Source organism: Equus quagga, chromosome 13 (genome assembly GCF_021613505.1).
Source record: "Equus quagga isolate Etosha38 chromosome 13, UCLA_HA_Equagga_1.0, whole genome shotgun sequence".
NCBI lineage: Eukaryota > Metazoa > Chordata > Mammalia > Perissodactyla > Equidae > Equus > Equus quagga.
This window is the reverse complement of record NC_060279.1, coordinates 22,902,732-22,915,667: the sequence shown is the minus strand read 5'-3', so window position 1 is coordinate 22,915,667 and position 12,936 is coordinate 22,902,732. Positions and strand designations below refer to the sequence as shown.

The following is a 12,936-nucleotide window of genomic DNA, read 5'->3' as shown; positions in this document are numbered from 1 at the left end:
GTTTTAGTCCTCACTGCATCTCCTTTGATATCTTTCATATGCAGAGCCTAAGGGCCTTGCCATACACATACAAGGAATATTATGAGTCACCTGTAATCCCACCATACAGAGAAAATTACTCTTAGGGCTTGGTGTACCTTTCTAGCCTATTTTCTTTGTGTGTGTGTTTTTTGGTTTTTTTTTGAGGTAGATTAGCTCTGAGCTAACATCCAGAGCCTGCGAACTTAACTGTTGCACCCCTGGGCCGGCTCCTTTGTGTTTTTAAGTTAGAATATAGTGTGTGTGTGTGTATGTATGTATATATGTACACACACACACACACACACTACTTTGCAGTTTGTTTTTGCAAAATAGATCATGAATAGTTTAGCATTAAACATTCTTCTATAACAATTTTTAATAGTTGTATAATATTTTATTATAGAGCTGTACCATGATCTCCTATTGTTAGGAATTTATTTCCAAATTTTCATTAATTTTTGTGATAGGTATTCTTCTATATAGATCTTTTTTCACATCTCTAATTGTTTTTGGTAGAAATTGCTGTATTTCTGGGCCAAAGATATAAGCATTTTCTACATCTGATATGAGCTGCCAAATTGTCCTCCAAAAAGATGAACCCAGAGGAAGTCATTTTGTTTCCCTTTGCTGCTCCCAGTTAGGCTAAAACAATTCCTCTTCTTAACCTGCTAGTTTTTATTTGTTTGCTTACTTTGAAAGATTCTTCATTTAGAATTAGGTAGAGTTTGAAAAGGAAACAATTTGTATAGAATATTTATGACTTTACTATCTGACTTTCTCCTTAGGTATTTTGATGGTCTCACTTTTCTGATCTAATTTCATTTAATTATGATTTCCTTTGCTAATAAAATAAGGTTGGAAAGGTAAGAGGAAATATGACTATGTCACTAGATTTTTGTGGTCAAAAGTCAAGAAACTGAGTACACATAACTTTACCCTCTTGCCCTTTGGTATTATTGTTCTTGTTGGAAAGGAAAATCAGGCCAAGCATGAAACAGTACAATGTGATAGATGATGTGAGGGTTACAGTGGCAAGACACCGGAGAGCAGACGAAAGATTGATAGCAGCATTTCCTTTCTTTTGTGATTAGCCATATAAACCAGAACATTTTCTTAAACTTTGTCTATTTGTTTATTAATTTCAGTGGACCAGCTTATATAATGACACCATTTAAGGAAATAAGTTGCATTGAAATATATAAAATATTTTAAAGTTATTTAAAAAAATCTCTTATAAAGTCTATGTATTTTTCAGAACAGTGGATAAATAATTTTATAGATTGCTGTAAAAGTTTTTGATTTTGAAGTACTGTCTGTACAGTTGAAATGTCAAGGAATTGAAAAGATTCCCACCAGGTCCCATGAATCTCATCTGAGATTGAGGACTTAATGAAATCTCTTGCTTTTAGGGAACAAAATTGGTTCTTTATGGGCATTCTAAGGATTTGGAAAAAAACCCCTGAAAACAGGATATATTGACAGGGTGCCAAAGTACTGCCTAAAGCTGATTTGAAATTTGAGCTAAGCTGCCAGTAAGCATGTTTTTACCCTAGCTTATTTTATTTGATATGAAGTAAGCAATTTACATCTCTAACAGGGGTTGACAAACTATGGCCCGTGGGCTGAATCTACCCTGCCACCTGTTTTTACGTGACCTACAAGCTAAGAATGGTTTTTACACTTTTAAATGGTTGACGGAATTCAAAAGATATTATTTTGTGGCATGTGAAAATTATATGGAATTCAAATTTCAACATCCATAAATGAAGTTTATTGGAGCACAGCCATGCTTCTTCATGTGGCTGCTTTCATGCTACAACACCAGAGTTGATTAGTTGTGACAGAGATTATGTGGCCCACAAAGCCTAAAATAATTCATTCTCTGGCCATCAGAAAAAAAGTTTGCTGACCTCCCCATCTAGAGTTGTATAGTCTAATCCACCTTTAATTTTGACTTTGTATATGATTCTGAGGAAGTGATTTTCTTCTTCGTACATTTTCTTTTCTGAGAAACTTGGCAGTCAGTATTCATGGTGATAAAGATCTCCTAGTTCTTCCCAAACCTAATTTTTACAAAACCCTATTGTCAGTCTTATTTACTGATAGATCAGTGCCTCTCAAAGTATGATCTTCAGATCACTGAGTATTCCTGAGGTCTTTTCAAGGGGTCCCCAAGGCAGAAACTATTTTGATAATCTAGGAAATTATTTGCATTTTTCATTGTGTTGACATTTGCACTGATGATGCAAAAGCAATGGGGGGTAAGACTGCTGTGCCTGAGCATGAATCAAGACAGTGACACTGACACCAGACTGTAACAGTAATCATTGCACATACTTACAGTAGTAACTAATTTCACCTAAGAATGTCCTTGATAAAGCAGTAAAAACCATTCATTTTATTAAATCTCAGCCCTTGGGTGCATGTCTTTTTGATATTCTATGTGGGGAAATGGAAATATACATAAAACACTTCTGCATGCTGAACTACCGTGGTTGTCCTGAGGAAAAGCACTTGTACAGTTGCTTGAACCATAAACTAACTGCTTTTTTTCCCGGGACACCATTTTTGCTTGAAAGAATGATTGACAGACAAACTGTCATTATTCAGACTTGGATATTTGGCAGATATTCTTTGAAAGTGAATAAAGTGAGCTGACACTTCAAGGAAAACAACTGACAGTATTTGTTGCCAATGATAAAATTTGAATTTTCAACTCAAGATTAGAAGTTTGCAGAATTTGTATCTGCCACTTTAAGCTTGACAGTTTCCCAATACTTAAAGAATTTTCTGATGATATTGGTGGTGATTTTGGGGGGATATTGTAATAATGAAATTTGTCACCATTTAGAAGATCTGTGTAACTCAGGGAACTGAGATTTTCACAGTGACTAGTGTGTGATGCTACAACTCATGGATGGATAAAAGACCCATTCAGTGTGCAAGACAGACCAATGGATCTGAACGTCACAGAAACAGAAATTTCGTTGACAGGAATTTATTTTCTACATAGCAACTAAGCTTTGAGAAACTACCACTTGTCGGGTTTTTGTGTAGTATTAAAAAACAATATCCACAATTATTTGAAAAGCTTACTAAAATATTCACTCCATTTTAAATTACACATCCATGTGGCATTTTCTTCAAATCTTTCAACCAGAACAACATAAGACAACAGATTGAGGGCAGAATCAGATATGAGAATCTGGCCATCTTTGGTTAACAAGATTTGCAAAAATATAAAACAGTGCCACTTCTCTTACTAAATAATTTTTTGTTTTGGAAAATATAGTTATTTTTTATAAAAATTATGTTAACGTGTAATGGGCTTTACTGTTTAATTAAGAAAATTTTCAGTCCTTTTTCTAAATATCAATATTGGTAAATATTTACAGATATCGTTCACATAAACAAAAACTCTTTGAGGTCCTCATTTTTAAGAATGTAAAGGGAAGTCCTAAGACCAGAAAGCGTAATAACTGTTGTGTTAGGTCATGCTCATTTGCTACGAAGTCAGTGAAATGGCAGAGGTAGTTTTCATTGCTGAATATTTCAATAGCACCTCTTACTCATTTTCTGTCAGAAAACTAAGATGTGAGTACAGACCAAAGCTCTCTAAAAGCTTGTGGAAGACACTGAAACAAAAATTTCTAAAAGTTCAGTCCTTTAAAAAAAAACCACTAAATGACATACATTTTCCAGATATGGATGGTTACCTAAAAGCACACCTCTGAGGATACATTGTTTAATAGTTAAATAATTATATAATTGCTGTAATAGTTAGAATTTAATGATAGTCTATTAGGCTTTATATGCCTTAAGTCTATTCCTCGTTTAAAGCCTTGCATAATAAGTAATATTATTAAGTAACTTGCTCATGGTCACATAGTAAGTTTTAAGAGCTGGGATTCAAGGTCTTCTTTTTGTATTACTTTTTTGCCCCCTTTTCGTAATGTTGTTCACAGTAGCTGTGTGTACAAGCATCAGCTTTATGTAAACAGTTTACAAGATCTTGTTGCTCTTTTTGACAACAAGCCTAGATAAAGACTTGTCTTCAGTTTTAGTTTGATAATTAAGACAGAGATAGTCTTCCAGAGCAATGGAGAGAGAGTGCAGAAATGAACGAACTAAGCTGAAACAAATTGCTAGACACCGTCAGTAAATTACAGCCTTCCTAGTTGATTTGGATAGTATGAAAAAATGAATAGTCAGCATGATTTATATTCTTTTGGCTGATTCTCAATTTAATATCAGTTTTCTCTTGTGATAATGTTCCCAGGCTTTTCCAGCGACAGCGATCTGATATCTCTTACTGTTGATGTGGATTCTCTTGCTGAGTTAGATGATGGAATGGCTTCCAATCAAAATTCTCCCATTAGAACTTTTGGTCTCAACCAGTCTTCGGATTCTTCAGCGCTGGGAGCTGTTGCTTCTGACAGCGAACAGAACAAAGCTGAAGAAGAACGGGAAAGTCGTAGCCTCTTTCCCGGCAGTTTAAAATCCAAGCTTGGCAAGAGAGATTATTTGGAGAAAGCAGGAGAATTAATAAAGCTGGCTTTAAAAAAGGAAGAAGAAGACGACTATGAAGCTGCCTCTGATTTTTATAGGAAGGGAGTTGATTTACTCCTAGAAGGTGTTCAAGGTACAATTTTATCTGTATTAATATGTTTTGGCATGTTCTCATGTTGGTATCTGGAAATAAAAGCATACATGTATAGCTGTATCTTGTGTATAATCCTGTGTAAAAACAAGGCTAGAAATGAGAAATTACTGAAGATTAAATGACCTAAATATGGACAGTACTTTTAGTTACATGAGATGGAAGACAGTGTCAGAGATACTTATTTCTCTACTTTGATTAATTAATGAACAAAAATAGGATTAAAAAAAAAATCAAGCCTCTAAGTCTCTTGTGTGAATAATAGTCTGTTTTTTCTGACATGGCCAGTGTTCACCAGCCTTCACCTCTCTCAGGAGATTCACAGAGATTCTTTAGTGCATTTACTCTTGATGGCCTACAGAGACCAGATGAAATGGGTTTTTAAAGTGAGCATGTAAAGCATTCTTGGATTTGCCTACCAGTCTGTTCTTTGTTAGTTGCAGTAAATTCTCAGCTGATTATTGGGGATGATATGGGACATGTAGAGCTGAATGTCTGTAAGTAGAATTTACCTTTTTTTGGGCGGGGTGGAGATTAACCCTAAACTAACATCCACCGCCAATCCTCCTCATTTTGCTAAGGAAGATTGGCCTTGAGCTAACATCTGTGCCTATCTTCCTCTATTTTATATGTGGGACACCTGCCACAGCATAGCTTAATAAGCAGTGTGTAGGTCCATGCCTGGAATCCGAACCAGTGCACCTCAGGCTGCTGAAGCAGAGCATGCAAACTTAACTGCTATGCCATTGGGCTGACCGCTTACCTTTTTTTTTTTTTACAGTGTCAGTTTTTCTTTCAGTCATTTACCTTTTCCTTATAGAAGCAGAGTGAAGCATACTGCAGTTAGTTACATAATTTTTGGGACACAATAATCAAATATTGACAGGACCTTCTTCCAGTGGTTTTCTTTCCAGAAAATCGTAATTTTCATTGTTATTCTGTAGTCTTTGACTTGTTAGTACCATTCAGATTACCAGTGTCCTGTATTACTAATGCTTTTCTATGACGGTACGTCCGCCCTCATTGTGCTGTAGTCCAGAAGCCTTCCTCGAGTGTGAACTTTCAGTCTTCGTATGTGGGGTCAAGATGAATACTTGGCGTACGGAGTGGAAGAGGGAGTGTGTGCAGTGGCATCCTAACTGCTTCTGAACCAGGATTTTGACTCATTCTCCTGTTGTTAGCCTCCACTCTCACTTCCACACGCAGCTGCCCAGTGCCACGAGTTCTGAAGTTTTGGAGAGATTTAGAGTGCTGTGTTAGCTAGGCAGCTTTCTTCAGTTTCCCAACTCAATAACCACTCATACTTTCTAGCTTCTAAAATTTTGTTTTTGCTATTTTCTCTCTCAATCTCTTTGTTCTTGTGGAATTTTGCCTTAAAAATAATTCTTTTATTGTCATGTTAATGGAGTTTCAGGAGGGAGCATTTCTTGTGGTTTCACTGAAGAGCATTTTGATAAAAATTTCTGTTTTTCAAATAGTTTCGTAGTCTATTGGGGTTTTCTGTTTGCTAGTGGAGCAGCCTGGTCTTAAAGAACTATTCGTTTTTCTTCTTTGTCTTAATTCTCATTTTGGGTTGGGGGTTTAAAATGGAAATGAGTTGCAATCAGCTCTGATATTTTCCCTTTTCTTTTTGGATAACTTGTGCTAAAACATCAATAATGTTTAATTGATATAGGTAAAACACATCAGTGTGATATTTTTCTGTGTAAAAGTTATTTGCATTTAACCTTAGAGCACTTCATAATGTTACCACTTGATGGCACCAGAAAAATAAAAATCTTTGCTTCAAAATGAGAATTAAGGATGCATATCAGCAAATAACAAAAAATATATCACTTAATTAGTTACATTGTGATTATGGTAGTGAATTATTTCTCCACTAGAAATTGATACCAAACCTACTTAAACCTCTATCTTAAGGAATGTTACCATTTAAACATGTTTTTCCTTTTTGTTGTGTGCTTGTCTTTCTGAAACCACAATATCCATTCCTACCCTGGATTGTTTTGGTTTTTTTTTTTCTTTTTGATGAAGAAGATTGGATCTGCGCTAACATCTCTTGCCAGTCTTCCTTTGTTTTGCTTGAGGAAGATTGTCCCTAAGCTAACATCTGTGCCAGTCGTCCTCTGTTTCGTATGTGGGATGCTTCTACAGCATGGCTTGATGTGCAGTGTGTGGGTCCACACCTGGGATCCGAACCCATGAACCCTGGGCAACCAAAGTGGAGCACATGAACTTAACCACTATGCCACCAGGCTGGCCCCCCGGATTGGTTTTTATTGTTAATGTGCCATCAAATCCAAAAAGTTATTAGCCTTTTATTGTTTATTCATAACGTGACCAATTTTTATTTATACAAACCGTGGGAATCATAATCACAGAATTCTAATTTTTAACCAATATGTAAAATAACCTCTGTTTCAGTCCTCATGGTTATACGTTTAACTATGTGTCAAATGTAATGTCAGAGCAGTACTTCTGGTCTGTGGATTGTGTTTACAAGTATACCAGTCAACACCTAACAGACACACGGACATTATTCTTTTTAAAAAAAATTTTTCCCCCAGTTTTATTGGGATATGATTGACATATAGCATTATATTAAAGGTATATATCATGATTTGATATATGTATATATTGTGAAATAATTACCACAGTAAGTTTAGTTAGCATGCATCACCTCACATAGTTAGAAATCTTTTTCCTTGTAATGAGAACTTTTGAGGTCTACTCTCTTAGCAACTTTCAAATATATGATACAGTATTGTTAACTGTAGTCACATGTTGTACATTACATCCCCAGAACATATTAATCTTATAAATGGAAGTTCGTATCTTTTGACCGTCCTCACCCATTTCACCTATCCCCCACCCCTTGCATCTGGCAACCACCGATCTGTTCTCTGTTTCTATGAGTTTGGTTCTTTTTAGATTTCACATATAAGTGAGAATGTACAGTATCTGTCTTTCTCTGTCTGAGTTATTTCCCTTAGCATAATGCCCTCAAGGTCCATCCATGGTGTCTCAAATGGCAGGATTTTCTTCATTTTTATGGTTGAATAATATCCCGTTAAATGTACGGTTATGTGTCACTTAACAGTGGGGATATTTTCTGAGAAATGCATCCTTGGGCAATTTCGTCATTGTGCGAACATCATAGAGTGTACTTACACAAACCTAGATGGTCTAGCCTGCTACACACCTAGGCTGTATGGTACTAATCTCAGGGGACTGCTGTCATATGAGGTCCATTGTTGACCTAATGTCGTTATGCGGTATGTGACTGCATATACCACATTTTCCTTATCCATTCATCCATTGATGGACCCTTAGGTTATTTTCGTGTCTTGGCTATTGTAAATAATGCTGTGATTAACATGGGAGTGCTGATATCTCTTCAAGATAGTGATTTTGTTTCCTTCAGATATATACCTAGAAGTGGAATTGTTAGATCATATGATAATTCTATTTTTAGTTTTTTGAGGAGCCTTCTTACTGTTTTCCATAGTGGCTGTACCAGTTTACATTCCCACCAACAGTATACAAGAGTTCCCTTTTCTCCACATCCTCGCCAACATTTCTTACCTCTTTTTGGTGAAAGCCAATTTAATAGGTGTGAGGTGGTATCGCATTGTGGTTTTGATTTGGATTTCCCTGGTAATGATTGATATTAAGTACCTTTTCATGTACCTGAAATTTGACATTTGTATGTCGTCTTTGGGAGAATGTCTATTCAGTTTCTCTGCCCATTTTTTAATCAGATTGTTTTTTTTGATATTGAATTGTGTGAGTTCTTTGTATTTTAACCCCTTATCAGATATATGATTTGCAAATATTTCCTTTCATTTGGTAGGTTGCCTTTTCATTTTGTTGATGGTTTCCTTTTCTATGCAGAACTTTTTAGTTTGATATAGTCTCACTTATTTATTTTTGTTTTTGTTGCCTTTGCTTTTGGGGTCAAACCCAGAAAAATCCATTGCCAAGAGCCATGCCAAGGAGCTTACTCTCCTGTGTTTTCTCCTAGGAATTTATGGTTTCAGGTCGTATATTCAAGTCTTTAATCCATTTTGAGTTGCTTTTGTGTGTGGTGTAAGATATAGGTCCAGTGTCATTCTTTTTCATGTGGCTGTCCATTTTTCCCAGCACGACTTACTGAAGAGACTATCCTTTCCGTAGTGTATATTTTTGGCTTCTTAGTCATGAATTGATTGACCATATATGGGTGGGTTTATTTCTGGGCTCTCTATTTTGTTCCTTTGGTCTATGTGTCTTTTTTATGCCAATACCATACTGTTTTGATTACTATACAATACTATACTATAGCTTTATAATATAGTTTGAAATCAGGAAATTTCATGCCTCCAGCTTTGTTGTTTTTTCTCAAGATTGCTTTGGCTTTTCAGGGTCTTTTGTGGTTCCATACAAATTTTAGGATTGTTTCTTCTACTTCTGTGAAAAATACCATTAGAATTTTGATGTAGATTGCATTGAATCTGTAGATAGCTTTGGGAAGTATGGACATGTAACAATATTACGTCTTCCAGTTCATGAGCATGGAATATATTTTCATTTATTTTTGTCTTCAATGAGTTATAATTTTCAGTGTACAGATCTTTCACCTCCTTGGTTAAATTTTTCCTTAGTATTTTATTCTTTTTGATGCAAACATAAATGGGATTGTTTTCTTAATTTCTCTTTCTGATAGTTCATTATTAGTATATAGAAACACAGCTGATTTTTGTATATTGATTTTGTATCCTGCAGCTTTACTGAATTTGTTTATTAGTTCTAACAGTTTTTGGGTGGAGTCTTTAGGGTTTTCTATGTGTAGTATCAGGTCATCTGCAAATAGAGACAGTTTTACTTCTTCTTTTCTGATTTAGATGCCTTTTATTTCTTTTTCTTGCCTAATTGCTCTGGCTAGGACTTCCAGTACTATGTTGAATAGAGTGACGAAAGTGGGCATCCTTGTTTTGTTCCTGATTTTAGAGGAAAACCTTTCAGCTTATCACTGTTGAATGTGATGTTGAGTATGATGGACATTATTCTTTAATTTGTGAGAAAATTGGAGGCTCTAGCTTACAAGCTGACTTGATGTTTATGAGCAGAAGAGATGTTTCCTTGGGGATAGTTTGTTCTAGTGTGGCAAAACTGTTATTGAAACATCACTATAACCAGTAATACCTATGAATCATTTTAATTTAACTCTTGCTGTGAGAATTGTGACCTGTGACCTTTGTTTGGACTGGCATGCTCCATGATAAAATAATATTTCTGGGTATTTAATAATCCAGAGAAAATAATTGTTCAGAGCTATATAGGAGTGCTTTATACAGGGATTCTTATGAGTTGGCAAATTTTGTTATCCTGAATACTATAGTCATCTTAAGTAAACTGTTCACCCTAGAGGAGTTTATCTGGGTTGTTTGTACATCTAATAAAGATGGCTCGATGTTTTTCTTACCTAACTGGTGTTTGCACAGCTGAGACTAGATGGCAAACACAATAGCAGCAGTTCTGCTTGCTCGTCTAGCAGAGAAGAAGCGTACCCTGATAGTAGTAACTTTGAATTCTCTTTTTGAACCCAACGCTTTACTTATTCCCTCAGTCTAGAAATGGCTCTTGAAATTAGGGTACTTTCTACTCTTCTAAGTCCTCAGGTCTTTGTGGATTTAAGATAAAAAATGCAAAAGTCAAGATTGAAGGAATCAACTTGAATCTTTGAAGAGAGTATTTCAGTACATATCCTTTCATTTCTGTCTTGTTTATGTAGTTCTGCAAGTGGCTCATATGATTAATCTGTATTCTCAGTGTGGGCTTATTGGAATAAATAGTTGTGATAATGTAGAGTGGCAAATACATGACATAAAGGTATGAATGAAATGTTTAAATAACATCAATAATATATTATCTATTACATACCTGTCACTGTACCAGAGATTTTTCTTAATGTTATTTTTAATCCTCAGAACGAGCTTATATGCTGAACTATGGCTGGTCATAATGGACTTTGTCTAAGGACACCAAAATTCAGAGGGTGCAAACATTTAATGTAATGATTCTAAAAGCTTGGCACCTAGTTAGCAAGAGTAATTATTTAAAACAGGAAGCTACCAGATGGCGAGCATTGTTAGTAACACCCATCTGTGGGCTACATTTTGAATTACAGAATTGATTTGAGAGCTGGTTTTGTTTAGTTTGTTCCAGGTGCCAACATTTCTGGTGTATTGTGTTTGTAAGGTAGATACTGTAATCCCCATTTTACAGGTGGAGAAAACTAAAACTTACATAAAGTAAGCAATTTGCTTAATGACACAAGCCGGTAAAGGTTTCAGCCAGGATTGAAATCTAGGTCTTTCTGAGTTCAAATCGTGTCTTCTTTCCACTGTACCGTGCTGCTTCTCACAGATTTCTCCCCCAGTTAGGTTAGCTATTTGAAATGGAGAAACAAGTCTTTCCAGTATCAAACATTTTAAACTTTCTTATTTTGAGTATTCATTCTTTTCCTTCTGCCCATTTGTTTGTTTGCTTATTCAACCATATATCCATCCAGTTGACCATTCAACCAACTTTTATTACTTCTATGTACCACGTACAGTGATAGTGATTACAAAATTTTTTGAAATAAAAATATAGAATAAAATTGAGTGATGAGCCTTCAGAATGAGATCTCATCTCTTCTCTTTGTTTCTATTTAAATCTCCTGCATAGACTATGAATCTTACAATGAAAAGAGCTCCTGGATGTTGTTGACATCTAATTTTTCTTTGATAATCTTGTTGATATTTTTGACCAGTGAGACTATTTCTGATGTTACTATTCAGCTAAGGTAAGCGATGCAAACAATCTTCTACAATTTTCAGTCCGGTAAATGGTATAATAAGCAATACCAAGCCATTTTTTTTTAATAGTTTACCCCATCCCTGGGTACATGTGCTGGGCTCTCAGGCATATCCAGACGTATTTCAAAAACTATGACCCAGTGTGCTGAGGTACTGTATCATTCTGGGTCTCTTACTGGGTCTTGACTATTCTTCCTCTTCCCACAATGAGGAAGAGAATTCCTGGAGAAACCACAAACCCATATATACTTCTAGATTGCCTTTGAGTCATTTAGACTAGCTCAGAATTGTGGGTTGGTTCTAGAACATGTCCAGGCGCTATGAATGTGGTTAGTCTCTGTGCACGCATAAGGATATATAGTCAACTGCTGTAAAAAGCAATTTTGGCCGTTGATTTATTCCTTTGAGTGAGAGTTACTTAAATATTAGGAAACTCAAAGGATAAACTTGTCTGCTTTAGAATGGATAGATATATGAGAAAGGTAGTAAGTCTGTTTGATAAAGGGAAGCAAGTCAAATGATTTCTTATTGCTGAATTTCAGAAATGAAAATGTGTAAGTTTAAAAATAAAATTTATTTGACTTATTTATGGTGTTTGTTAACTCTGAAGATACTACAAAAATATTGTCTAGCCTACTTTATCTAAAAGGGATTGCCTAGTTCAGTACAAAGTATGGTATAGTATAAGGCTGATAAGACCAAAAGCTGTATTTTTAATATGCAATGGTGGTATGATATTCTTGTGTTTCAATGCACTGACTCCCAGCTTTTTTGATTTAGGATCCCTTTTGAGAACTTTGTTCTTCTTTCTCAATAGTGTTTTGTCTATTTGGGTCCCCTTACAACTCTATATAAATTTGAAAATCACCTTTTCTTTCTTTTTTTTTTTATTGTGGTATAATTGACATTTTGTTTTTAATTAATTTTTTAAATCAGCTTTTTAATTTTTGCAAAAAGGCTGTTGGAATTTTGATAGCGATTGCATTGTCTGTAAGTAAATTTGGGGAGTACTGCCATCTTAACGATATTAAGTCTTCTAATCCATGAACACAGGATATCTTTCCATTTATTTAGATCTTTTTTAATTTCTGTCAGCAGTGTTTTGTAGTTTTCAGTGTATGAGTCTTTCACCTCCTTGGTTAAATCTATTCCTAGGTATTTATTCTTTTAATGCTATTGTAAATGTAATTCTTTCAAAAATTTTCTTTTTGGATTGCTCATTCCTGGTAGATAGAAACAGAAGTGATTTTTGTATGTTTATTTTATATCTGGCAACTTGCTAAATTTGTTTATTAGCTCTAGTAGCTTTTTTTGGTGGATTCTTTGGGATTTCTATATATAGGATTATATTATCTGTGAATGAATATAGTTTTTACTTGTTCCTTTTCAATATGGATACCTTTTTATTTCTTT

At 35.1% G+C, this 12,936-nt stretch overlaps 1 protein-coding gene across 6 annotated transcripts in view; it reads left to right on the top strand.

Moving 5' to 3' along the window:
- RPS6KC1 (ribosomal protein S6 kinase C1) overlaps positions 1 to 12,936 on the top strand; it is a 170,003-nt gene that overhangs the window by 56,777 nt on the left and 100,290 nt on the right. For 5 of the 6 annotated variants that reach the window (XM_046682329.1, XM_046682328.1, XM_046682330.1 and 2 more), the window contains one exon: positions 4,301 to 4,663. The exons of the other annotated variant lie outside the window; for it this stretch is intronic. In XM_046682329.1, the coding sequence (XP_046538285.1) occupies positions 4,301 to 4,663 (363 nt within the window). The remainder of the gene's footprint in view (positions 1 to 4,300; positions 4,664 to 12,936) is intronic. 6 annotated transcript variants of the gene reach the window in all.